Source organism: Notamacropus eugenii, chromosome 6, assembly GCF_028372415.1.
Source record: "Notamacropus eugenii isolate mMacEug1 chromosome 6, mMacEug1.pri_v2, whole genome shotgun sequence".
Classification (NCBI taxonomy): Eukaryota; Metazoa; Chordata; class Mammalia; order Diprotodontia; family Macropodidae; genus Notamacropus; species Notamacropus eugenii.
The window spans coordinates 388,553,708-388,580,350 of record NC_092877.1 but is presented as its reverse complement, the minus strand read 5'-3'; the positions used below and the strand labels follow the sequence as shown (position 1 = coordinate 388,580,350).

The 26,643-nt window shown below is 55.1% G+C and overlaps 2 protein-coding genes across 3 annotated transcripts; one reads left to right on the top strand and one right to left on the bottom strand.

The window, feature by feature from the left end:
* Positions 1-1,035: 1,035 nt before the first annotated feature.
* KIAA0753 (KIAA0753 ortholog) lies at positions 1,036-25,392 on the bottom strand. Of its 2 annotated transcripts, XM_072619050.1 has the most exons (18): positions 25,190-25,392; positions 24,245-24,767; positions 23,671-23,777; positions 20,252-20,314; positions 19,954-20,169; positions 18,567-18,774; positions 17,047-17,261; positions 13,064-13,245; positions 12,643-12,762; positions 12,431-12,541; positions 11,936-12,025; positions 10,285-10,363; positions 8,665-8,730; positions 5,708-5,851; positions 4,272-4,353; positions 2,553-2,673; positions 2,211-2,438; positions 1,036-1,858 (listed from the first exon to the last, which is right to left on the bottom strand). In XM_072619050.1, exons 1-18 carry the CDS (start codon positions 25,214-25,216, stop codon positions 1,741-1,743), a joined length of 2,700 nt encoding a protein of 899 aa, XP_072475151.1. In that variant the 5' UTR covers positions 25,217-25,392; the 3' UTR covers positions 1,036-1,740. The 2 variants fall into 2 exon arrangements, with proteins under 2 accessions (XP_072475151.1, XP_072475152.1); XM_072619051.1 differs by lacking the exon at positions 12,431-12,541.
* TXNDC17 (thioredoxin domain containing 17) lies at positions 25,368-26,643 on the top strand. The gene is made up of 4 exons (XM_072619055.1): positions 25,368-25,777; positions 25,913-25,994; positions 26,104-26,179; positions 26,426-26,643. Exons 1-4 carry the CDS (start codon positions 25,633-25,635, stop codon positions 26,495-26,497), a joined length of 375 nt encoding a protein of 124 aa, XP_072475156.1. The 5' UTR covers positions 25,368-25,632; the 3' UTR covers positions 26,498-26,643.

Genomic DNA, 26,643 nt, shown 5'->3' with positions numbered 1-26,643 from the left:
TTGGTTAGAGAACACGAACTCCCAGAGGCAGTGGTGGTTTCATCATGTCAGTGAGCCCTCTCTGTGTCTCATACAAGCCTTTCCCAGAGGAAGCTCTTAATGTGTCGGCTGGTCCAGAGCCTTTCTGAACTCTAATGGCCCCCTGAGACACGTTGGAGGAAGGCAACACATCAGGTCAGTCAGGATCAGACCACAGGTTCCCAAAGTGGGCAATACTGACCCCTGGGGGGTGGTGGTCTTGGGTGCATTTAGGGAGGGTTGAATAAAACTAAGGGGGAGGTGGAAGCATAAGGAAGGAAGAGAATTTTGAAAAACCAGTCACACGTTTCATCTGTTGTGCAAGTAAACACAAAATGCAAGTTATAACCCGTCAGTGGTCGTCTGCCAACAGGTCTTAACAAGCAAGTGCTGGCAGGTGAGTGTGCTGAGCGCTGGCAGGAAGTTCAGCACAACATATGTACAAGACTTGTTGTGTAACACATGGTGCAATACTGCATTATCAAAATTTCAATACAGGAAAAAAGCCCACAAATTTATAATAAATTATTAAATTTAAAATGCATCATTTAAAAAAAACTTTTATATTATTTTGAAATGATACAAATTAAAAAAAAAAGCCAAATGTTAACAAGTTAAAGAAAATTGATTTCAGGGCAGGGGGGCAGGTAATTTTTTTTAAAGGGGGTAGTAGGCCAAAGTTTGGGAACCTCTGGATTCGACAGATGTCTGTGGGGCGAGGCTGGGCACCAGTTCCTGTGGGAGCTTTGGGATATTCTGGGAACATCAAGTGAGCTCAGCCACCCATACAGAGAGGCCACAGCCTGGCTGCTCAGGACTGAGGACTGAGAAGGATCGGGCTGGGGCCCAGGAGTCAAGGGACAAGGGATGTCGGGATCCACAAAACCTGAAGTGTCCATGATCGTTTCTTGTGCCAAGGATGACCCCAACAGCAGAGCATCACAATCAGTCCACACACCTAAGACATTCAGGGTTGGGGTAGATGTTCTCAGAAATCTAATGACAAATGGACAGAGATGTTCTCAAAAACAATGATTTTATTAAAAAAAAATTATCAGGTCTTAAAAAATGGCTGCACCAACCTACAAACCACTGAAATCTCCAAAGGGGAGGCTGCACAGTGCGCCTCTCTCCCAAAGGCCTGGAAGATTCTAGGGTAAAGGGTTATTTATCCTGAGGTTACAAAGCCACCACACCAAGCCCATCCCAGCAAGTGCTCCCCTCTGGCCCCCACCCTGGGGGGTCCAAGCTGGCCTAGCTCCCAGGCCCACCTGCCTGCCAGCCCCATGACACACTGTCTCCAGAGATCAGGTGCCATGACCATTCAGGCCTGCTGCCCAGCTCGGCCTTCTCCCATAGGTGACTCAGTATTCCTGGCTCCCCCGGAAGCAACAATAACTAAGCCTGCTGGCAGTGCTTCCTGGCAGCCTGGGGGCAGCTGCTTGGGCTGGAGACAAGCTCCCTTGGGCCTGCCTTTAAAGGCTGATGCCACTTGCAACTGCCTGGCCCAAGGACCCCTCTCTTTCTGCCTGATGCTCAGAGAGAAGGTGGGCCGGCTCATCCTCTCTGCTCTCGCCCCCCCCTTACAAGGTGACCAGACATGGCAAGCGAGACACCGTGTGTAAAGAGGATGGCAGGCACTGCCAGGCTTCATTTCAAGGGGGAACAGACATGAGGGAAGGTTCCTGGCAGGGTCCAGTACCCCCTGGCAGGGCCCAGCCTTCACTTTGAGGGCTCTAAGAACTCAGATGTGAACACGGCCTCAGCGTAATCCTCGCACACATTCTGGAGCTCAGCTGTCACGTCCTCCAGGGCTTCCTCCACCAGCTCTTCTGCCAGGCTACAGGACACAGCAGGGTCAGGAGCTGCCCCTCTTCCCTGCCCCCCACCCCAAATGGTGAGGGAGCGCCCACAGAGATCTGGGACTGCTGTGGGCTGGCCACATTTGCATAAACAAATGAGTCATTCAAGGGATCTTTTGAAACAATGAAGCTCCTGTCCCCTCCCCCCCCACAAAACATTTAACATCTCTCTTCATAGAGATGTGATGGGTACAATTTTCAGGCCCACACCTGGATGCCCACTAACCCATCTGGGATGGAGTGAGTGGTCATCCCCCACGCCCGAGGCTGGCTGTGGGGCTGGGGGGTGGGTGGCACCCAGCTCTAGTCACAAGATTTAGCACCACTGACCTTTCCACTATAATCCATGGGTTGAAAGAGCCAATGGACTCGTGAGAGATGGTCCGGAGGTACTGCTGGTAGCTGTCCTGGTAATCACTGAGGTCCTGCAACATCTCCCGAGGCACCGACAGGAGGATGCTACCCTCTGGCTGCTGAGGGGCTGCTGCGGAAGGCACAGGCCGCAGGGGGTCCCCTTTATCCCCTCTTTCCTCCATGTCCATACTGTCATCAAAATACCTGAAAAGCCCCCAGAAAAGAAGGCAATTGAAACTGGCACCCTGGACGGTGGAGGCATCGGCACAGACCCAGACGCCCCCAGCCAAGTTCCCCACATCCCTGGCTCTCACTCACTTCTCATCCAGAGGTTTTTCAAGCAGAATGTTAGCTTCAGGCTCTGCACGCGCTGCTCTCTTGGTGAACTGGATGGGGTGAGGAGGCCGGGGCCTTTCATCTACCTTGGGGTCTTTGCTATCTACAGTGGGACAAGGAAAGGATTAATGCAGACACTCCCACCCTGGTTTGTGGAGCCCCATGGGAAATTCAACTGGAGAAATCAAAGGAGTGATGGGGCAAGCAGTTTAGTGCCAGGGTCCCCTCGCCCCCCACTCAACAGTGAGGTCCCTCTCAGCACCTTCTCCCTCATCTTCAGGCCTCCTCTATCACAAACATGCCCACGTGGCCCTGGAGGAGACCCTCCCACCCACCCCCTCAGGCTGTCTCACCCAGAGAGATAGTTCTAGGCCCTGCCTCTCTCCCTCCTCATCTCACCTCTGCCCAGAGGGACCCAGCCTCCCCTCACACTGTCTGCAGCCTCGGACTCCAGCCTCCCTCAGTTGGGCCCTCTGAATGACCCACTTCTCTACACCCCGCCGCAGTCAGTCCTGACCCTGAGATAACCCAATTCGTTATCCCTCCCCCCAAGACCTGCCTTCTTCACAACATCAGGGAAGGAGGAAAGGAGGAAAATAAGCATCTATGAAGTGTCTCCTGTGTGCCAGGTACTGTGCTAAGCACTTTTCAAATAAGATCTCACTGAATCCACACTACAATCCTGGGGGAGATGTACCACCACTATCCTCATTTTACAGATGAGAAAACTGAGGCAAACAGGTGAAGTGACTTGCCCAGGGTCACACGTCTCGGGCCAGATTTGAACTTAGGATGGGGGGAGGAGGGGGGAGAGGCAGTGGTCCAGACTGATCAGCCTGACTTAGAGGATACAGAAGTAAAGGTCTTCCCAGGGTAAGGCATGATGCTCCGCTACACACCTGCCTTGAGGGCGTCAGCTAGGCAGAGATGGTAGCACCTGTCTTGGTCTCCCAGAGCCCAATGCAGGGCCTGGCACACAGCTGATGCCTAATAAATGCTTGCTCGCTTGTTTGGTAGCTCTCATGTTCAATCCCCCTTGGCTGGGATGATCCGCTGGAAAACCACAACCCCCAAAGTGGATGGTACTGGGTTGCGGCTGGTGCTGGCTACCGAGCCCCTGCACGTTGGATCCCTCCGATGGCCAAGGCCACAGGAGGCAGCACCACAGCCTGAGGGAGGCAGGGTGCAGTGGCCTGGCTCTGGCTGCCCCTCCTCAGAAGGAGACAGCTCCATGCAGCAATAGTGGCAGCGATTCTTCCGAAGACAGGACATCCTTCCCAATCCCAGTACTACCAGGCCTCAGTGGGCAGGGCACATCCTATCACAGAAACACTGCTGGGCCGTGGGGCTGCAGACATCCTCTTTGAGGTCTACTTGGAACCTTAAGCTCCTTCTTTGGACTGCTCATCTTCGAGTATCATGGGCCTCTCACCAAGGAGGGCAAAGTCAAATGATCATCCCTCAACCCCTGCCCTTCCTGACCTGAGCTCATTTCCTATCCATCCTTCATCCTGCCAGTCACCAGAGGGTTTGGCCCACAGGTGCCCTCCTCCTCACAGAGACAAGAGGGACAGCGCCCCTTGTCCTTCAGAGTGTCTGTTCCTTAACTTCCATCCAGAAAGACAGCCCGTAACAAGCACAAACCCACCCTCCATCATGGAGGCCCAGTGCACTCAGGAAGGAAGAGGAGGTGCTACTCACTGCTTGTCCCCCTGGCGGTCCCAAAATCAAGATCAGCGTAGACCATCTGACTGAACCTCTGCCGGACAGCCTCCTGGTACCGCTGAGTATGAGCAAATGAATAGTGAGCATTAATGACCACCCTTCCTCCATCAGAGACAGACAGGCAAGGGGCATGAGGAGGAAGCCAGCCAGGGCTTTGAACTAGACCCAGGAGAAAAACTGTTCAGCAACGACCTTGAGGGGCAGAAGCTGAGGAGACAAACAAGACCAAACCCAAACCAGTCAGCCAGACAGACAAACAGAAGGACAGACAGACAACAAGCCAGCTGGCCAAACAGCCAGACAAGCTGGTCAGACAGACAGACAAACCGGTCAGCTGGTTAGATAGAGACAAATGGGCACACACTCAGCCAGCCAGTCAGACAGACAAACCAGACAGCTGGTCAGACAGACAGACACCTTGCCAACTGATCAGGCAGACACATGCCTGGCCAGATGGTCAGACAGACAGACACTCAGACAGACAGACATATGCCATACAGACAGACAAACTGGTCAGCTGGTCAGACAGAGATAAACCGGCACACACTCAGTCAACCAGTCAGACAGACAAGCCAGTCAGCTGGTCAGATAGCCAGATACCTGGCCAGTCAGGCAGATAGAGAAATATCTGGCCAGCTAATCAGAAGACAGAAACCAGGCCAGACAGACAGACACACATATAAGACAACCAGCCAGCTAGTCAGACAGCCAGATACCTGGCTAGACAGGCAGACACAGAGATACCTGGTCAGCCAGTCACACAGACATCCGGTCAGCCAGCTAGATAGACAGATAACCAGCCAGCAGGTCACACAGCCAGGCACTCAGGACCCAGGCAGACTGAGAGACAAACTGGCACACACTTGGCCAGCCAGTCGGACAGACAGACAGAAAAACCAGCCAGCTGGTCAGACAGCCAGACAAACTGGCCAGTTGGTCAGACAGACAGATAAACCAGCCAGCCACCAAAACCCCCAAAAGCTCCTGGCTCTGACCAGAACATCCCGTTCCCCTCCAGGCCAGACCAACATGTTTCTGGTGGCAGGCAGTGTTTCCCAGGCATGACCTCACTTGACCCTCACAATGACCCTGTGATGTGGGAGCTTCAGGTAGTTTTCCTAGTTCAGAGGGAGGTCCTGGGGCTCAGTGCAGGCATTGAAAGCCACATCAAGACTAGGCACTAAAGACTCTGACAGGGGACACAGCCTCAATTCAAACCCAGGTCCCTGGGCCCTAGGGTCACCACAGCACACCTCCTCACTTGGAGCGGGTCACAGAAAGCCCCTCCTCCAGAAGCTGGTGTTAGGGACCAGGACACAGGACAGGTGTGTCCTCAGGTGGGAGGGGACTGGCTGGGGAGCCATAATCTGTACCCCTCCCTCTCTTGCCCCGCCCCATCTCCGGCCACACACTTCTATCTCCTCCATGCGGTGCATCATGATCCACAGATCGGGGCTGTCCTCATCCTGGAAGGCCGCAGCCTTGGGCTGTGAGACCCGAGTGTGTGTCCCACTGTGGAGGTCTGTATGGTCACAGAGCTCCTTTCTGGGCAATGCCTGTAAGACAGAAAGGGCATGCAGATCAGGGAGGGCTACTGTCCCATGCTCAGTCTCCATCATCGCCGATCTCAGTGGGTCTAGGGAGCTCTCGGGGTGGACACCCCCTCTCCCCCTCCAAAGTCTTCACGGTTGGGCTGAGGACTTAGCCGGCTTTTCCCCAGGCCAATGCTCTGACCATGAGCCGACCCCATCTCTCCAGGCACAGAACAGGAAACAGCCTATTTTCTGAGGGGGTTTAGAGCCATTGTGTCATGGTGAGTTCCCTGACCTGAGGCCACCTGCCTAATTCAGCAGTTCACCCAAGGCACTGATCAGACAAAGGGGTCACCTCAGCAGCATCACAGTGAGCAAGGGCACGGGTGAGGCCTTGGAAGCACCCTCAAGAAGGCTGCCATCTGTCTCCCTACCCCTGGTCTGTGCCCACAGGGGCCTGAGATCCAGAGCTAATCTGAAGATTGATGGGGATCGGTGACTCCTCAGCCCTGGGGCTCCTCCCTAGGAATGCTCCACTGAGGGCATGACCACTGGGTTAGGGGTCCAGGCCCAAATCCTGCTGCTCTCTCGTTTTGCCCTGTGGTGACCCCACAAGCATCTCCAGTCACACATCTCTTAAAAGGCCTTTGATGCCCCGTCATCTGGACTGTTCCAGTACAGGGTTCTCCAGCATTGCAAGGAGGACATGTGCATGGGGGCGGAAGCCGTCCCAGGTCTGTCACTGCACTCTGCTCCACTGCTTTCAAGTCAACAGGGATCAGTATTAAGTACCTACTATGCACCAGGCACTGTGCTGGGCCACAGGGGACAAAAATGAGATGGTGAGGAAGGAAGGAGGAGGGGAAGTGGGGTATAACATACGGAGGGAGGGAGGAGGGATGAAGGGATGGAGGGACAGAGGGAGAGACAAAGGGATGGACAGTGAGTGAGACAGCCAGGAAGGAAGGATATTAAGGTGGGAAAGAGGGATGAGGGATGACAGAGGGACACACAGAGGGATGGAGAATGGATGGACAGAGGGATGGACAGACAGAGGGATGGATAGTGAGAAAGTGAGGAAGGAAAGATAAGAAGTTAGGTGGGAAAGACAGAGGAATAAGGGATGACAGGGACAGAGGGATGGAGGAGGGATGGACAGAGGGACAGACAGAGGGATGGATAGAGAGACAGACAGGGATGGAGGGATGGACAGGGATGAAGGAATAGACAGAAGGACAGAGGGATGGACAGAGGGACAGAGAGATGTAAGTACAAAGGGGCAGGCCTGGCAGCTGGGCCATCAGGAAGGCCCTTTGGCTAAAGGCCACCTCTGGACCAAGCAAGCAGTCTGTCCATCCTCCTCCTCCTTCTCTGACCATGGGCCCCCCTCCTCTTCTCTCTCTAGACTTTGCCTGATGTCAAAAGCTCCTACCTCTTTGTTTTCCTTCTGTCCCCAGACCCAGGAGTCTGAGCCCAGCCTGTCTTGGATCCCGGGTGACAGGTGGGTGCAGAGCGGGCAGGGCAGCCCTGAGATGCCAGGGGCCTGGGACTTGGGAGCTGAGCCTGAAGGAGGTGGCACAAGCAGAGACAAATGACGCCTCCCATGTGGTGGGAGCAAATGTGTATACGTTTTCTGAAGCCAGTGCTCTATGTAAACATTTGCATATGTCACACAGCTCTTAACTGCCAGATGATAGAGCTATCGACCCAAAGACAAGCATGGTGCCATGGACAGAGCACTGGTCCTGCAGCTGAGAGGATCCAAGTTCAAATATGACCTTAGACACTCGGCACTTTCGAGCTGTGTGACCCTCGGCAAGTCATTTAACCCTAGCTGCCTCACCAAAAAAACCCCCCAAAATACACAATAAAACAGGTATGAATTAGTCCACTGAAAGAGCCCTGGATTTGGAGCCCAAGGTGCTGGGTTCAAATCTTGCCTCTGCCCTGCATTACTCATAAGAAAAATAGTTTTTCTTTCTCATTAGTAAAGCTCTTGATCCCAGGCACCTGGCTTTCAGGGCACAGCTCAAGCCTGGAGAGAGAATAACTATTTTCTTTCAGCAGCGCCAGGAGGCAGGACACAGCAAGTCACGAGGACTGACCACCAGTGTGGGCATCAGTCACGAACTGGGGTCCACACGCAGTAAGAATGCCAGCCTGGCAGAGCCAAGGTCCACACTGATCATAGTCAGGATAAAAATGAGAGGCAGGAAGGGGAGACCCCTCCAAACTGACCTATTGAGACAATCTGCTCCAGCAGAAAATGGAACAGACACAGACACAGACTGTGGTCACTCTTTCAGGACACTTAGCTTCCTTCCAGGCTCAAATGTCCTATTTTAATCTCTAGTAGGACAGACAGATGCGGCCACCAGGGTTGGGCCTTGAAGGACTACCCAGGAGGGCAGGACCTTATCCAGCAACTGCAGCAAACACCCAAAGAGTCCTGACGTGGTCCTGCAATGGCACTGTGAAGCTCAGACACACTGATGTCTGATCAAAGGGCTTTTGAAACCAACCCAAGGAAAATGCCAGGCTATCCTGGACAACCCCAGCTTTGAGAGAGAGGGTGACAACACACTCAGTTTTGATCCAAGACCTTCCCCTCCCTCAGGGCTTCCCATCCTCCAAAGGCCTAGAGACACCTGGTTGGGTAGAGCCTTGAGCATAATGGACATCAGGCTGGCTCTCTGTGGCCCTTGGGCAGGTTCCTCTCCTCTGAGTACCAGTGACAGTTAAGGAGCACCAGGGGACCTGAGCTCAGGGCCAGAGCCGAGAGCCATCCCGCACTCACACGCACATGGTTCCTACCACCTCATCCACAGGTGACTTACCTTCTCTGGAGTTGGGGCCAGGGATCTATGTCCTGATGAAGAATTATCCAAAGGAGCATCGGCTTCCTGGCAGGAGACAGACAAGCTGGTGACCAGTGTGCTGGTATGCCCTGGCTGGCTGCCTCTGGGGAGGGGGCACAACAGTGGGCACTGAGGGAGGGCAAAAGCCCAGGAGTGCTCTTCTCCCATCTTACTGAGACCAAGACGGGTGAAGGGACTTGCCCAGGGTCACTCAGTGGTCAGGCAGTGGAGTGACCCTCAGTTGACTACGGATCCCCGCTGAGGCCCAACTCCCTGAAGGCTAGGGTGATTGATCATCGCTTTAGCACCGACAAGACCCTTCCTAAAATACAGACACTGAGGGAAGAGAAGGATTTCCAGGACCATGATGGATTGATAACCTAATCCTCTGTGCTCTGACCCTGTCCCATCACCTCACACTGAACGACAATAACGGCTGCTGGGAAGGGCTGCAGCCCCAAGTATCTCCTGCTCTAGTTCCTCCTCCCATCGGCCACCAAAGCACAGGCCTAGCCACATCATGCCCACCCACCACGCATAGATACATAATGCACATACACATATACATGCACATATATGTGCACACACACATGCACACACACATATATGCACACACGAATACACATACATGCGTGCATATACACACTCTCAATAAACTCCAGGGGCTCCTCCTCCCATCACTTCTCTGTCTGGCATTCAAAGCCCTTCACAAGCTCCCCCTTTCCAGGTCTTGTACACCTCCCTCCCCATGCTGTATTCTTCCATCCATCCCGGCCTCCTCCCTGCTCCACAGACTCAACACTCTGCCTCTCGGCTCTCAGCATTCTCTCTGGCCATCCCCCTGCCTGCAACACTCTCTCCCCTTCTCTCTGATGACTGACCTCCTTGGCTTCCTCTAAATTCCTAATTGAAATCTGCTCCTCCCCTAGAAGCCACTTTCCCTCAGTTAATCATTCCCATTGATGCTGAGGGCAGGAATCGTCTTGCGCCTCTTTCTGTATCCTTAGCACAGTGCCTGGCACAGACTGACTCCAAGTCCCCTACTCTGTGCACTCTGCCACATGGCTCCCCAGAGCCAGTGGGAGCTCTGGACTTGGGAGGTGAGAAGGCACAAGCTAAAATTCTGCCTCCAATGCTCCTTACACACATGCTCTTGAGCATCTTAATCACTCTGCACCTCAGTTTTCTTGTCTGTAAAATGGGAATGCCAATAGCAGTGCCCCTTCTCAGGGCTGTTAAAGAACCAAATGAGCCACAAGATGCCACAGTGGGCACCTACAAGGTCAAAGACCCTGCAGCTGGATCCCAGTTGTGCAGGGACAGGCTCAGGCTCAGGGGCGTTTAGGGGCAAGCCTGGATACAAAGCCTATGACTGGACACGAAGGGAGGTCGCCCCAGCAAATGGGCTCCCAGGTGGCCTTGGGGTCCACTGCTCTGGGCAGATGCATCTCCAGATGGGGCCAAACCATTAGGGTGGTCCCAAGAACAAGGGACCTCGAGCCAGGCCCCAAACAGGCCAGGGAGAAGAGGGGATGCCCACCTCCAACAACAGAGAAGGTCAGCAGGCCCTCCGCGATGCATGCAGAAGGGTGACATTACCTTCGCATGGTCCAAGAGGGGCTTCAGACGCTCTAGGACTGCCTTTTCCACCTTGTCTGCCAACTTGGAGGTAGATGCGCTGCTCAGAAACAAAACCATTAGGTTTCCTCCCTTCCTCTGTGTTCCCAGCACTTGTACAGTGACTGGCACACAGTAGGCGCTCAATACTTGCTGACTGGCCGTAAAATGGGAAACCTTCAGTTTAGGGCAGGCCAAACTGCCGCCAAATCATCTGTCCAATCTGTCAAAAGACTTTCAAATTCTCAAGATTCGCGGGGGAAGGGCGAAGGAGCATAAGCATTAATGTGACACCTACTCCACGCCCAGACACTGGCCTTTACAAACAGGAGCTTTGGATCCTCACAACAGCCCTGAGAAATAGGGGCTACTGTGATCCGCATCTTACAGATGAGGAAACCAAGGTGGATAGAGGTGAAGTGACCTGCCCAAGGTCACCCAGCTAGAGCATATCTGAGGCTGGACTGGAACTCAGGACTTCCTGACTCCAGGTTTAGCACTTTGGCATCTGGACCAAGTCATTTTAGCCTCACTCGCCAGTGATGGCACCGCAAAGTGAGTTCCTGGGAGGGCGGTGGTGGGGGTGGTGGCAGTCAGGGTCTAACCCTCTTGTGGGGCAGAGAAGGGGCCAGGGTGATGCCCTCCCTGTGCACCAGCACAGGCGTGTATGGAGGCGGATGGGAAAAGATGCCACCCCATGTGGGCAGGGGAATTCCATAGCAGCTATCTGCCTGTGTCGGACCCTGGACCAGGTGGGGCAGCTGAGGGCTGAGGTGGGAGCCAGAGAGGCTTCCCTTGGCAGGGCTCAGGTCCCAGGGCCAGCCTGGAAGCCCCACAAACACGAGCAGATGCATGGCGTTACACATATCCTGCATGTAGACTTAACTAACTCCTTTCAAGGCTCTGCCAGGCAGAACTCCCATCTATGACCCACTGTCCAAGGTGTGTATGAATGGGGGATGTGTAAGGACGTGTGGGACAGATTACCGTACCATGGTTACATACGATCGTGAGAATACATAACATGCACACATGCACACACCCCGGATACTGGATTTAGAGGTGAATGTGTCTGAGTGTGTCTGGGTGTGTCTACACCAGTAATCCAATGTACAGAACATGTGTACCTATATGTCTGAGGGTGGGTAGGTGAATGTGCATGTGTGTGCACATGTGTGCATGAGTACCTTGGATATGTGAGCAGGTGTGAGTAGGCATGTATAGGTACTAGTGAGCAGACATTGTCTATGCGAGTATGCGTACACACACATAAATGTGTCTGTGTGCATGGGCTGTGAAGGCGTCTAAGTATGCCATGTGTGCACACATGCGTACATAAATGTACAAGCACATGTATGTGTGAGTACATGTGAGTGTGCATATGTATTCATACTGTAGGTATGTGTTATGTACCTGTGAGTAGATGTGACCAAGTGCAGGTGTAAGTGCATGCGCACGCATGTGAACATGTATGTGTACTGCGAAGATGCCCACGCATGTGTATGTACATGGGAACATGTGTGCAGGTGTGAGCATGTGTGTGACTGTGCACACATGTGCATGTGCATGTTATGGAAGTATGCACGCTCTTCCTCCCCCCACGTCCTCAGTGCTCGCTCGTTCACCCACTTACCTCAGTCTCTGGATATCAGCCAGCTCCTGGGCCTTCAGCTCCTCCAGCTCTGTCACTCTCCGGGTGCTCTCAGTGTCCAGCCAGGCAAGCCTGAGAGGAGAAAGGGGCATCTGCTGGTGCCCAGGCTGTTCGCCAGGCACCCCTCCTCCTGGGGACAGGTCCTTGCTCTCAGAGGGCCCCAGTGGCCCCAGGATGGCACCCCCCAACCCCCACCATTCAGAGCCTGGCCAGACCCACTTGGGCCTTTGGGGCTTGAGCCCCTTGGCTTTTTGATCGGCCATTTCTTTGGGGAATATCGGGCCCCAGGGCTTGGCCAGCTCTAGGACAGGCACCATCCTATCAGTGGAGCCAGGAATGGGGGCAGGGCTGGGACTGGGCCAGACTCATCTAAGGTCCCCCCAAGGATAAAGCTGGCCATGACATCCACCATGCCCTGTGGAGCCGTGGCCCTCAGAGGTCCCTAGGGAGCTTCCCATGCCCAGCTCCCCCATTCACCTCGTCTGCAGCAAAGGTGCCAGGGGTGTCTGGAGGCAGCTCCTTCGCTTTCCCCTCCTTTGGGGCTGGGACCTCCCTACTCTGGTTTGTGGATGGCGCCAGGCCAGCTCCCTACACAGAAGAAGTATTTGAGAGGCCTGGCCTTTGGGAGTGGGGGGCAGGGGGCAGGCAGCCCAGGGGCCCACACACAGGAAGGGGCCGCTGATGCCAACCTGAGAGCCTCATGTTTGATGGGGTCTGTGCAGGCTCCTTCCTCCTGGACTGCCTCTGGTTGGAGAGATGGTTCCTTTTTGGCATCTCTGGAACTGGTGCTCCCGTTCCCCCAAGAAATGCTACAGAAAAGAAAGACAGGCCTTCTTTACCATCTCCCCACACTCAGGAGCTGGAGGAGCAGGCAGGTGGACGCAGCCCCAAAGGCATCACAGTGTTGCCATAGCCACTGGTGCTACCAATGCCTTCTCAAGGCCCGTTCCTGCTGGGACACAGGGCCGCCTTCTCTGCCCTGGGGGAGCATGGGATCATGAAGAGGCTGCAACACAGGGCATGCATGGACAGGCCCCAGCACAGCGACTCAGGAAGCAGCTAGTCCCCTCCCCAGAGACTCCAGGGGGCTCCAAGCACCTCTGCACCTACCATTTAGGAGAGGCTGACGGGGAGGTGGGGTTGGGAGGGATCCAGGGCACACGGTGGTCCTTCACAGGGGGCTGGTTCTTCTTTAATCTGAATGATACGGTTGTCCTTTGGAACCTGTGATCCTGGCCCTGCGCCTGGTGGGATCTCAGCCTTTCTGCTTTATGGAAGCCCTGCAGGGAATTCTGACCTGTTACTCCATAGGAGCCCTGATTCCCAGCTCCCCCTGGGTCCCCTGGACCTTGGGCTGGACCAGAAGTCTTATGGAAGGCTCCCTCCCAGGGCCTGCAGAGGTGTGTGTGAATGTGGGGGGTAGGTGCACATGCACACGCATGCACAAGGACATGCATGCACAAGTACACATGCACGCACATACACACACACCACTAGGTGAGTTCAACCATCACCAGGGCCCAAAATAAAAGAAACCAAGCTTGAAAAGCCATGTTCTCAGCCACTCATGTCCAACTGAATCCCAAAGCCTTCACTTATTCAGTCCCTCCCATGTGCCAGGCACTGTGTTTGGAACTGACACAAGGAAGAGGAAATGTTCCCAGGTGACTGCAGGGCGGTCAGGAAGGTCAGGAAGGAGCACCAGAGGATGGGGGCATGGAGGAAAGTGCGACAGTGAGAGGATACAGCCTGTACAAAGGCCCAGCAGTGGGAGATGGAGGGCCATCTGGCCAAACACAGAGGGTATGGGGAGGGAACATGGGAGCCAGACTGATCCCATCGGATGCCAGATTCTTCCTTATCCTAGCAAGAGGGGGCCAGGAATACTTCCTGAGAGAACAATTCTGCCCTCTGTGTGGAAGTGGGACCAGAGAAGAAGAGACTGGGGGTCCAAAGGTTCCCAGAAGGCTGCTGCCATCGTCTGGGCCTGCATAGGAAATCCCAGCAGGAAGAAAGGAGAACATGAGATGTCTACGGGACATGATGGAGTTGTCCAATGGACAGCAGCAGCTGCAGACCAGGCCTAGGGACCTGGGGTTCTCTGCAAGGAAATAGTGGTGAGATGAGAAAGACAGAGAGACAGAGAGGAGACAGAGACAGAAAGAAGAGAGAGAGAGAGAGAGACAAGACAGAAAGAGGAGACAGAGACAGAGAAACAGAAAGGGACCAAGGGGGGCCCCTTTCCTCGCATGTACTGGGGGTGCTCTGGGAAAGAAGGACACCCGCTCTATCAGAGACTAAAGGGAGAGAATGGGAGGCAGGCAGGAGGCTGAGGGGCTCAGAAAGGATAGAAGAGGACAAAAAGGAAACTCATGACAAATAGCCTCCATCCTTCTCTATAAATATAGCGGGGGTGAGAGGAACAGGGCAGGAGGAAGAGCAGGGGGAGCCTACAACGGCCTATGTGGAGAGTGGGAGGAAACACTGTACTCAGGGCTGCCTTTGGCAGGGACGCTGGTGATGCGCCCAGGCTCTTCCCAGGTCTCTGCCATGTCCTGTGGGCTCAGTGACAGCTTGAAGGATGCTCTCTCCTGACCTCCAGTCTGCCCGCTGGACATCCCTGAAGCCTCTCTCGCTCTCCTTCCTCGAGCAGATCCCCCCACCCCCTCTCTGGGAGAAGAGCCCTCGACTTTTCTTCTTGCTTCTGAATATGTCTCCTCTCATCACGGCCTTACCCACAGTGGGAACCTGCTCAGGGAGGGGCCTCTCTGCCTCACTTTAAGCTCAGCTTCCAACAGAAGACACAGACAGGGTCTCTGTACACAAACTGGGGAGAAATGCATTAGAAAAAGAAAGTGATCGAAGCAGAAGCCTCGATGAGCAGACACAATGCTTTATGTAACTGGAAGCTACAACACATGAGCTTCTGATGCCAAGAATGCAGCACTGGTGTAAGACTAGGAAAGGTCATGATCAAGCAGGAAGACAGGATCAGAGAAGAGAAAGTGGACCATCCAGACAGCGAAAATTAAAACAGATTAAGAATGAAACAATTAACTGAGAAGAAAGTCTGAGCAAAGAGTTTCTCTGGTAAAGACAAGTCTCATCTTTAAGATCTATGAGGAACTGACTGAAATTTCCAGGAGAAAAGAGCTCCCAGTTTAAAGGTATGAATAGGCAGTTATTAAGGGAAGAAAACTGGGTTCTGTGAAGGCCAGTTCGGAGAGCCTCCCCTCCCACTCCTCCAAACAAAAGAGGCTGGAGAGGTTGGGGACAAATGCCGACCCCCCCCCCCACAGTCCCACTTGGTCCAGCTATTCTGGGGAGCACAAGGCCAGAGCACCTGGAGTGCCACGAGCCGAGGGAAGGCAGCAGAACCAGAACTGCTCCTGCTATGACTTCTATACAACGATAAAAAAAGGAACAACTTCAAGGACATTGATACAACGAGGAAAGAAGCAGAAACAGAAGAGCGGAGCGCCTGCCAGCACCCACCAACATGAAACCAGAGGGCAGAGGGAGTCCTCATCCCACACTGCCTCTCTGTGGTGCCAGACACAGCCATGGCTCTTTCTACATGCCAGTCCTCCTTGTGCGTGCATGTGCACATGTGTGTGTGTGTGCATGTGTGCGCATGTGTGTGCGTGTGCACATGTACAGCCACCAGGGGAAAACGGCTCTGCCTGATTCTGATGCGGTTGCAAAAATGTTGGATTTTTATTCTTCAATGGCGTGGGGGAGGGGACTAACCAAATTTCTTTAAAACACAAAAGTGGCGGGCTACAGACGTAGGACACCGCATAGCTTTACCAGTTTGACTTTGTTATACAAGAAACGCCCATTCATCTATTGACAGTGATGGTGGCCCAGCTTTCACCAGCTCATCTCCAGGAGGGCCCCAGGGACCCCCATTATCAATTTCCAAACCTCTGCACATGCTGCCACCTTCCCCATGAAGCCCTCCTTGGTTTGCTTCCACTTTGTACAGATCACATCATCTTTGTAACCCCAATACTTTGGAGGCTGCCTGGCACCTAGCAGGCACTTAAAAATGCTTGCTGACTGGCTTTCTCCTGGCCAGAGTGGACAGTGTAGAAACGAAGCCGGCTCACTGTGCCCAGGCAGCCCCTCGGAGAGCAATGGGCCATGAGAGGCGGCTAGGCAGGAAGCTGAGGGAAAGACTGAGGGTTGTAGCCAGAAGGAGGCCCTGAGAGAGGGACCATGCTAAGTGCATGGGCCTGACCATTCCTGGGCAGCCTCCCGCCCCATGAGATGGCTGGGTACGGAGGAAGCATGGAGTAAGACGGCATCAGCAGGCATCTGAATGAGCTCCCTTAGCCATTCCCCTTTACATCACTAACCCTCCTGGCAACTGCAGGGACCTGAGCACAGCTCAGAGCAGCCAGGCCTCCATCCTGCAGCCTTAATTCTGCTGCGGGGCACCCCCTCTGCTCTCAGGGGAATCGGGTACCACCTCTGGACCCTGAGGAGATGAGCTGCTCATCCTGGCCCCCTCCCAACAAGTCCACTGTCCCCTCCCTGCTCTGACCCCTTTTCTGGCCATCCTAGGGAAGGTGTATGTGACCCATTGCAGAGAACAGTGATTGCCCCCCAGGACAGAGCAGGCACCTGCTGCACCCAACATACACTGGAGGGGCTTGGCCTGACCTTCTCTGGTATTCTTTTTGGGGGAATGGGGTACGAAATGAGAAAGAGAAAATAAACACTTAAATACACTGAGAGAATAAAAGCCTTGCCAATCACTGTACCTGGAAATGAATTGTGACTGAGCAAACTCAGAGCCTCCACTGACCACGCTGCCTCATTTCCCCTGGTATTTGTGACTCAGGAAAGACTCCAGAGGCTGTGCCATCCCACAGGTATGAAGTGCTCCTCAAAGTCAGATGGGCCCCCAAGCCCGGAGGAGACACTTCAATCCCCCAGCCATTTGTGATGACTGAGTGAACCCAACAAGGACAAGGAGAGTGTTGGGAGAGCAGGCAGGCCTCAGTGATGCCCTAATTCTGGGGGCTCCTAGGGTAGCCACCGCCCGCCTTTGGAAACCCGTCCCGAACCCCAGAACCAAGACATACCTGCTCTGACTTGGCAGCTGTGTGAGCACCTCGCCTTTGAAAGGGCCTGGCAGCACACAGTGGCCGCGTTTTCACGCCTTTCGCTTTCATTGAGGCCAGTCCTATTTCGAAAGCAGTATTCTGGTCGGAGGAGGTGAGGTCCTCTTTGGCCTGGCTCTTCGGCCCCTTGCCCAACATCTGGTGCAGGGGACTCCATGCAAAAGATGGGTGCTCATCTACCCAGAGGACACAGAAGGAGAACACAGGAACAATCAGTCCAGATCAGGTGCCCATGTCAGACCAGGTCACCCCCACCTCCCCCATCTCTGGGAGCCAGGATCACCCAAGAGGTGAGTTGACTTCTGCTTAGCAGGACTCCTCTGGCTCTCACCACCTCCTTCCCCAGGCCCTGCCCCTGAAGTTCACATATGGGAAGCCAGAGCCTGGCCCTAGAGCTGCAGGCCCATGGCTTCTGACCTCTATGAACCTGCAACTGCCAAGGGCTGCGACCCACCCCCTCCCAGGCCAGCCAAGGGCCTGCGGGACTCCCAGCACTGAGGCCAGCATCCTGAGCTAGGGAGGCTGCCCACCCAGAGTCCCCGACTTTGGCATCAGCTGAAACTGGGCACACTCCTCACCAGGCCTTGGTTGCAGGACCCACAGATGGAGACACAAAATAAACAAAGAAAGGAAGATGGAGAGGAAGGGAGCTTCAGGGGGAAGGAAGCCCTGGGGCCTTCTCTTCCACTCCCCCTGAGAACAGAGAGAGCCAAAGTAGCCCAGAGAGCCAGGGTTCAAACCAGCTCTATGTCTCTCCTTCAGTCGAGCTCCCTGCATCTCAGCTCCTCAAATGTAAAGTGAGGGGCCAAACCATCCAAGCGCCCAGAGAGCCCAAAGCATGCTCCTTCCTACCTGCTGCCCCTTCTTTTCCTGAGATGACTCCAGCCTGGCCCTCCTGGGCCAAGGAAGAAGCACCATCCTGCTTACTTGAGGGAGGCCCCCCATCTCTCCTGCACCCCACTACCACTTGAGGGTCTGCATGCGGCACCCAAACCATCAGGTATTGCTCAGTAGGCCATAAGAGGCCAAGTATGGGGGCTGGAAACAGCAAGGTTGCCTCCAACTGCATCGACTGGCCACTGGAGGGCTCTCTCTACAGCCACTTTGTGTGGAGCAGCTCTGGGCAGCTGGCCACCTGCTGTCCTCCTCAGGGAAGTTCATGTGTTATTGGACAGAGAGGAATGGGCAACCTATGGTTGCTCCTGAGGCCTCTTTGGCCTGGGTCCCTTCTTTCTGATCCCTGAGGAGGAGTCTAACTTCCTGAAGCCCAGGCTTGGGGGCTTTGCTAAGAAGAGGCTCTCTGGCTCCAGGCATGGGAGGACCTGACCATATGGAGAGAGACTAAGCAGGGCTTCCTCCCACTCCCATATTACTGAAAGGCACTCCTGAAGGTCCATGAGGTTCCAGGAGCACAATGTCATCCAAGCCAGGGAAGGCTACCTCCAAGAGAAGCCCCACTGAGACCAGCCAGCTAGACTCACCCTCCGGGAGCTTGTGCATGACAGGCCGCCTCCCTTCCTGCGCAAGTTTCTCCTTCGCCACCGTGGGCTTCCTTTCTCTCACTGGGGATGTGCTAAAAGACTTCTCCAAGGCCATTGGGAAACCCAGCGGAGATTGGCTTCGAACTCTGGGGAAGCATTTCTTTATCTTTCCAAGTGACTGTTTCCTTTCCAGGAGGGAATCTAACTCCTGCCAGGAAACACGAAACTTATCTTCCAAAGACTCAAGACACACTCAAAGGTCCAGATGAGTGGCCCCCATGCAGCCCCTGGCAAAGGGATTCTTCAACTCATCAAGAAACTCTGTGAAATCAGTGAGAAATCAATGCTGTTCTCCAGCTATCAAACACCCTCTTCACCATCTGCCTCCTGCACAGGAATGCCCTTAGGTCACAGAATGTGACAATCTTTAAAGACAAAAACAGGGAAATCTCAACCACTCAAATGAGCACTTTATAGGACTGATTTGTAACCAGCACGAAGCTTAGCCCTAAAAAGGGACATTTAAAAATCAAATGACCTGGCACGGAATGGCAGCTCATTAGGAGATCAACAACTACTGCGTCCCATCTCCCACACCACCAGGCCTTCACAAGGGGGGTTTCTTTGGCCCCAAGCTAGCTACCATGAAGGCTCAGAGCCTTTTTGTGGCCGATGACAAATCACTAGGAGGACAAACTACAAACTCCTCCAACTTCTCCAGTACCATGGCAAAACCCCAAAATCCTCCACGATTAACTTTTGGAAAGATGATCTGGCTTCCCCTCAAGGCTCTGAAGAGTAACACTTCTAAGTGCCCCTGGCACCCTCCCCTACACCTACACACACACAAGCTGGAATGAAAGGTTACACAGACAGACCAGAGCCCAAGAAAGGCCTGGAAATCCATTGAGTACAGGCAGATTTGGAGGGAGCCCTTGAGGTTGCTGGCCAGCTACCTGGTAATTTATGGAAATAGATGGGGGGAGGGGGAAAGAAGAGCCAGACACAGGGCCCTTGAAGCCTATCGTCTAATGGGGGGGAGGTGCAGCAGAAGGGGGAGAGGGGTGTGGAGGGGGAGCCTGAAGTGGGGCTCACTCATCCCATCTGTTCGATGTACTCTAACAAAGCAACCCACCTTTCTGAGGATGTGGGCCAGTCTGGCCTCGGCAGGGAGCACCCCCAGCCTGCATCCCCATCACCACAATCACACGTATATACAGGGTCTTCCTCATCTATAACAAGGATAGCTCTAGGGAGCAGGTTAATATGGCTTTTTGCTAGGCTTATATTCCATCAGGAGGGGCCAGAGAGGAAGGACTCAAGTTTGAGTGATGGAGCTGGTGCTCTCTCGAGGACCCACACCTGCCCGCTTTCCCCACGGCCATACCTCAATCTGCTGCAGGAGATCGAGGACCACAACTGGGACAGAAGGATCAGCGTCCAGTCTCGTGGAGCAGATGGAAAGCTGCCGAATGAGATTGCCCAGCTCTCTGTAGCGCTCAGAAACCACCTGCTCCTTTGAGTCTGTGAACTGACTGACAAACATCCGCAAGGCTCGGATGGCTCCACGGTGGGCAGCCGCCAATCGAGACATGGCCCTGGACTGGTGAAAATGGGAGATACGGGCTGCTGAGAACCTGCCCCCCCCCCAGGGCTCAAGGTGTGACCAACCCTCCTGGCCTTACCTTCTTAGTGTGCGTGATTCTATTAGGACTTAACTTAGCCAGCTCCTCCTGGATTTCTTTAACCTGTTCGTTAGAAGAGAAAAAAACAGGTGAGGAGAGTGGGCTTGAAGAGCTGGTGGGGACAAGGGGGCCCAGTGTAAACCCAGGGTAGGGGCACATGATTGGTGGTATTGCCATCAGCCCTCTGAATCAGCTGTGAGGGACAAATTGTGTGTGTGTGTGTGTGTGTGTGTGTGTGTGTGTGTGTGTGTGTGTACTGTGTGCATCTGAGTGTGAGTACATGTGTGTGAGCACCTGTGCTGTTTGAGTGTATGTATGTTGCATATGCAAGCGTGTATACATGCATGTGCTGTGTGTACATCTGTATGCATGAGTGTAGTATTGCATGTGCATATGTGCAAGTGTCTACATGTGTATGAATTGATGTACTGTATCTAGGTACATGTGAAGGTATGTGTATTGCATGTGTGTGTACATGAGGGTATGTGTCACTGCGTGTGCCTGTACTGTTAACTGCATGTGTGTGCATGCATGTGAGAGGGCGCATATGAGTGTGCATGGCAGGGAGGAGCTTCTCCTAGACTGGAGCCAAGGTCAAGTTCCTGTTCTGACTGTGTGAGTGCTAAACCTCTGCCGATTTCCAGGGAAAAAAGGCCCTCAAAGTGCAGCCGACTCCAACCACAGGCCCAGGAGCTGTGCCACTGTCCAGGGTGCCCGCCTTTCTTTCCAGCAGTCACAGAGCTCGGATGAAGCTCCTTCACCAGCTCCACCTACATCCTTGGGACATAAACCGGACAGGGAAGGCACCAGGCAGTCTCCTCAGAAGGAGCAGTTGCCCCCGGTCATCCCTGAGGTGAGTTTCTAGGATTTACTGGGCTCCCTCAGTCCACTGCAGTCTTCCTGGAAGATCCAGATGCCAAGATTTTGTTGGGCTTCTTCATGGAGAAATTCAGTCTTTGCTCTTTTGTGTGCATTGTGTGACATTTTAAGAATGTCACAATTAATCAAAACCAAATAAGACGGTGTAAGAGCCCTCAGGAGTGGGTGGATCAGCTGTGTGAGGAGGTGCCCACCCCCACCCCTGACATCAGCACAGGGTGCTGGTTGGGCCTTGGCTGGCTGGAAGGGTCACTGCTGGTCAAGTCTCTGCCATTCGGGCCCTTTTCCTGAAAATCTCATTTAATTAACACCCACAGAAGCTCATCAGAAATCCATATACATATGTTCCAGGCTCCTCCCCAGGCACCATGAGGGGGGGTTTCCAAGCTGGAAGGGCCAGACGCCACTTACCAGCTCTGCCCCGTTCCCAGGCCCATGGTCTTTATCCTTCCTATCCAAGAACTTCTCCATAGACCTTTTACCATGACTTTAGGTCTGGGAAAGTGTCCACGTAGATCTTTAATAACGACATCCTGAGCTCTTCATATCCAAAACCAAATTCCTGGTCTGCCTCCCAAGTGGGTAGCTAACCTCGGTCCTCCATCTTTTTCCCTCCACACAAAGAGCCACCTCCCTGATTTGGGCCCTCGTCCCCTCTGACCAGACGACTGCAATGGACTTCTGACTGGTCTTCCTGTGTCCAGACCATGCTCCACACCAAATCATTGACTCTTCTGCCTGGTATTTCTTTGACCCATCTTTCTGTACCAATTCCCTAGTTCTCCCCATCGGCCATTCTCTGTACATTTCAGACCAACTGGTCATCTCCCACCTACATGTTTTTGCCTGGGCTGCTCCCTGTCAGCCTCAGCTGGGCTGCCGTAATCTCTCTGGGGAGCTTCTCACCATGTTTGACTCTCAGAGCTGCTTGCTTGGATTATCCTCATGTTCTCTACTCATGGTTTTGGTCAGGTCAGTGGTGGCCACCTCAGGAGGCCACGGAGGGGAAAGAGTACAGACAGGCCTGATGCCAGCCAAGCCCAGAGAGGCTGACCTCCTTCCAGCTCTCAGCCCACCTCTACCAATGAGGCCACCAGGCAGCAGAGCCTCAGCATCGGGACCCCCACCTCAGTCAGAGCTCAGCAGGAGGAGGGGGGGGTGCTGATGCAGGTGGAGTTTCACCCACAGAGCAAAGGAAGGAAGGTGGGCCTTTGGAGAGTCCCCCGGGGAGGAGGGAGGAGCTCCTCCTTTGGTGGGACCAGCTCCCCAGCTGGCTTCCTGCTTGTTTGTCTGCAGAGTTGGTTTCTTCCCAACGTTCTCATGGTGAAAATGCTGAGATCAGTGTGGATGGTGCCCTCCTCAGACGTTGCTTGGAGACAGGACAAGCGCCTCTCTCCTCCAGTCTCCTCTGTTTATAACTCTGACTGGACATGCTTAGTCTTGTACTCTCGCCAAGGCGCCCTCATTTCTCCATTCCAAACAGAGGAACCAAGGGGAGACTTCTGGGACCTCGGAATGAGTCCCACTGGCCCTTTTGCTTCTCAGCTCCTGGGCCCAAGCCATTCTGTGAGCATTTGATCCATGAAAAAACCAACCAAGTCCTTTTTCTGGGGGGGAGGGGTGCATATGTGGAAGAGCAGACTAGAAGATTCTAGGTCCCCCCAAATCACTCTCCAGATGTTAGGCCCCAAAGAACAGATATCCTTGGTTTGCTGCCCCCATCCTCACTCAGGGGCCCCCTATCAAGCACCTGCAGGAGCCCTCAGACTGCTCTACCCTCCGACCCCACTCCATGGGTGCTGTCCTCTGGGCAAACTGGACACCAGGCATTCTCCTGCCTCCACATCTTTGCTCAGGGTATTCTCTACCCCTAGAATGCCTCTCCACCCACTCTGACAGCTGCTGAAATCCTACCCATTGACCTAATTTGTGCCTAGTCATGTCTGAGGTGAAGATACAGACCAAAACTGCTCATGAAATCTACTGTCTTGTCTAACGATGAGAACAATCAGAGACATGCTCGGGAAACCTCACGCATCCACTTTTTCATACAAATGGCTGCTCATCAACCTTCTCAGGTCTTTCAAGACAGAGATGTATTTGTTTGTAATAAAAAAATTAAAACTTAGAAAAGCTCAGGGCAGAGGAGACGTTAGGAAAGGGTCATGAGAAAGATAAAGGGAAGACATGGCTTTGAATCCTACCTTGGAGACTCCCTCCCCCGTGACCCTGGTGCAAGTCACCTCAACTCCTTTCTGTGTAAAATGAAGTCTCACATTCCTTGCCACCTGAGGCGGAGGAAGCAGACCTGAGCAGGTTGGGGCAGGACATGGGGCAACAAAGGCGCCAAGGAGCGAGACAGAAGGAAGAACAAAGGGAGCCTGAGCCCTTGAATCCAGGGAGGGCATAGCAAGGGTGAGACATTCCTTAAAAAAATCCCCAGACCCTGGCATTTGGTGAGCCAGCCCACCTAGGGGAGGGGAGCAGAGTGGGTATCAAGAGGGCCTCCAACAGGCCCACGAGAGAAAAGAGGTCCCTACCTGCTGCTGGAGAGCGTAGAGTGTGCGGGCGGTGCGGACAGCCTGCTCCTGGTTCCGCACTCGGCTCCGCTCAGCCACAGCTGGATCCAGGTCTTCCTCCAGTCTATCTGAAAGGAGATTTTCCCCAGCTGGGTGAGAGGCAGGTGATGAGGGCTATAGAATCTTTGACGGGGCCCCAGATTGTAAGGCCATCACGCTGGGACTCTACCCAAGCATTAGGAGGAGGAGGCAGCCCCAAAGGCCCTGCTGCCAGCCGCTCTCCAATACCTGCATGCTCTGTCCCTTCTCTGCCCCCACCCCCACCAAGAACAGGATTCCTGCTTGGCTGAGAGGCTCACCACCTGCCTTCTTCCAGAGACTTCTCTTGCAAATAGCAATGATCAAACCCTGGGAAGGACATTCCACGGGGAAAAGCCTGGAGGGGGACAGGCTTCCTGAGAGGGCTCCTCCTCAGGGAACAAAGAGGAAGGGTCCCCAAAGGCCTATTCACCATTAGGCCCAAGCAGCCCCTCCAAGAAAAATACAGACTCGTAGGTGGCCCTTGAGCTGACCTTGGGGAGCCTGATTCCCTCACCTTTGGAGGCCATCCCTTCCATCCTCTGGAGACAGGCACTCAGCTCTTTGTGCAGCCGCTGGAGCTCTAGCATGCTTTGGGACTTCCCTACCTTCGGGGCCTGGGGCTGAGGGCCAGGGTCCCTCATGGGCAGGGAGTCGGCCCCAGGGACCCCTGAGACATGGACTTTGGCCCTGGCACTGGCAGTTTCTGCCTGAGAGGGGCGCTGGCGGCCTGGGAGGGGGCCTCGAGGCTGCTTGGTCAGCTCAGTCCGGCTCAGGTTGGGCTTGGGGGCGCCCCCCATCACCAGCTCCCCAAGCTGTTTTCTCTTGACGTCTCTTTTGGCCAAGCGGATAGCCAGGCTGAGCTTCTCTTCGGACACGACGGTGAAGGGGATGGAGGCCTGGCGGCGGGGCCCTTTGAGAAGCGGGGGGGCGCTGGCGCTGTCCGGGGGCCTCAGCTTCTCGATGATGATGGGGCGCGGGCCTGAGTATCGGACGGCCAGGTTATCGGGCAGCGCCGGCACGTTCCTGTTGAACTGCAGCTGAGGGTGGGGGGAGACAGAGTGAGGTCACACGTGGACGTGGGGGTGGGCGGTGTGGTCATGCATGTAAATGCATTCGCACAGCTGCAGGAACATACGTGAGCGTGCCCCGCACACTAGGGGGGTGCTGGTGGCTGGGGTGGATGGGGAGAAGCTGGCCGCCCCACTCCCTCCCGCCTGGTCTGGCCTCTCCCCCACGGAGGGGAGGGGGTGTGCTTTCCTTGAGTCGCCAGCGCTGCCCGGCACACAGTAGGTGCTTCCTGCTGGGTGTGTGGGGGCGGGGATCGCGGGCAGACCCCCCCCCCCCCAAGAGGGATGGGTGTCTCCAGAAGGCTCCTCAGAGTCTGCGGGTCCTACAGACCCTTCCCCACCCCCTCCGGATGGCGGCCGGTGGCTGAGGACGGTGCACAGGGCGGGGGTACCTGGGTTTGCAGGCTGCTGGGGCCCATGGCGGCCCCGGGAGGCCCGAACTGGGCAAAGGGGAGGAGACGGGAGATGGAGCGGGCCCTACTTCCTCCGGCCAGGTTTTCCGAGAGTTGCTTCCCGGAGCTTCTCGGCGATCGGGCCAGCGTTTCCGGCCGCGCAGCTCGTTACCAGGACAACGACGCAGGGGCTGCCGGGAAGCCGGAACTTAAGGAGGGAGGCAATCGACGGGAGCCGAGAAGGGGCAACCCCCCCCCCCCCCCCTCCAGTCAGGGGGGCGGGGCGGGGCTGGTCTGGCCCTCCCGTAGCAACTTGGCCGAGGCCTTCCGGCCTCTCGGGCGGCCCTGGGCGGAGCGAGGAGCCCCGGAAGTGGCTGTTGCCCCGCCCCCCCACGTGGATGCCCCGCCCTGGCCAGAGAGCGTCCCGGTGAGCCTAGCCTGGCATGGCCCACTGCGAGGAGGTGCGCGTGTCGGGCTTCGGCGACTTCTGCGGGGCGGTGGAGCAGCACAGGGACAAGACCATCTTCGTCTACTTCACGGGCGACAAGGACGCCGAGGGCCGCAGCTGGTGCCCGGACTGCGTGCAGGGTGAGCCGGGGGAAACTGAGGCTCGGGGGCGGGGGACCGGGGCTCCAGGACGGTGAGCGAGCCCGCGCGCCCAGGCCCTGGCCTCTCCCTCCCCCTGGCCAGTGACCTCCCCTTCCTCTCTCCGTCCCCTCGCAGCCGAGCCTGTGGTCCTGGAGGCCCTCAAACACATCCCCGAGAACGCCGTGTTCATCTACTGCCAAGTCGGGGACCGGCCCTAGTAAGTGCTCCTCGGAGCCGGGACGGGGCGGGGCGCCGGGGCAGGGTGTGGGGGGGGGGGGAGGGTCCGGGCCCCGGCACCCACGGCTCGCGCGCTTTTTGCCCCGTAGCTGGAAAGATCCCAACAATGACTTTAAGAAGAAACTCAAGTTGACGGCAGTGCCGACTCTGCTCAAGTACGGGACGGTGAGTGGCCAGGCCCCTTCTTCGGCTCGGGCTGGGGCACCCCGCCTCCCTGCCCCCTGGGGGGCCTCCTCTCCCTCCCCAGCTGTTTTTCTGCCCGGGCCCGGGGGCATGTGGAGGTGGAGGGCGGTGCCGAGCTGGAACTCGGCCCAAGTGCCCTCAGGGAACCGCCAAGTCAATGATTGACTTACGGCGGGGTGGAGAGGAGGGTAAGGGGAGCCTTGGTTGACTCCCGGGCTTGTCTTCCAGCCTCAGAAGTTGGTGGAGGCGGAATGTCTGAAAGCCAGCCTGGTGGAGATGCTGTTTTCAGAGGAGGATTAGGCAAGCTTCGCCGGCAGCGCCGATGTCGCGATTGTAAAGGAACCTCGCAATCAACTGTGTGATAGTAACTTTAGCCAAAATAATGTCAAGAACGCCCCTAATGAGTGTTCTGCCAATACAGCGCCCTTGGTGAAGGGTGGAAGGGC

Bases quoted from the DNA above. Each gene is read 5' to 3' on its own strand.
- KIAA0753 (XM_072619050.1), bottom strand. From the start codon at position 25,216: ATGGGCCCCAGCAGCCTGCAAACCCAG. The intron at 23,778-24,244 runs GTGAGGGAATCA...ATCTCCTTTCAG, and splicing joins GGAAGGGATGGCCTCCAAAG to ATAGACTGGAGGAAGACCTG. The intron at 12,763-13,063 runs GTAGGTGCAGAG...TCTTTTCTGTAG, and splicing joins CCGTCAGCCTCTCCTAAATG to CATTTCTTGGGGGAACGGGA.
- TXNDC17 (XM_072619055.1), top strand. From the start codon at position 25,633: ATGGCCCACTGCGAGGAGGTGCGCGTGTCGGGCTTCGGCGACTTCTGC. The intron at 25,778-25,912 runs GTGAGCCGGGGG...GTCCCCTCGCAG, and splicing joins GTGCCCGGACTGCGTGCAGG to CCGAGCCTGTGGTCCTGGAG. The intron at 25,995-26,103 runs GTAAGTGCTCCT...TTTGCCCCGTAG, and splicing joins CAAGTCGGGGACCGGCCCTA to CTGGAAAGATCCCAACAATG.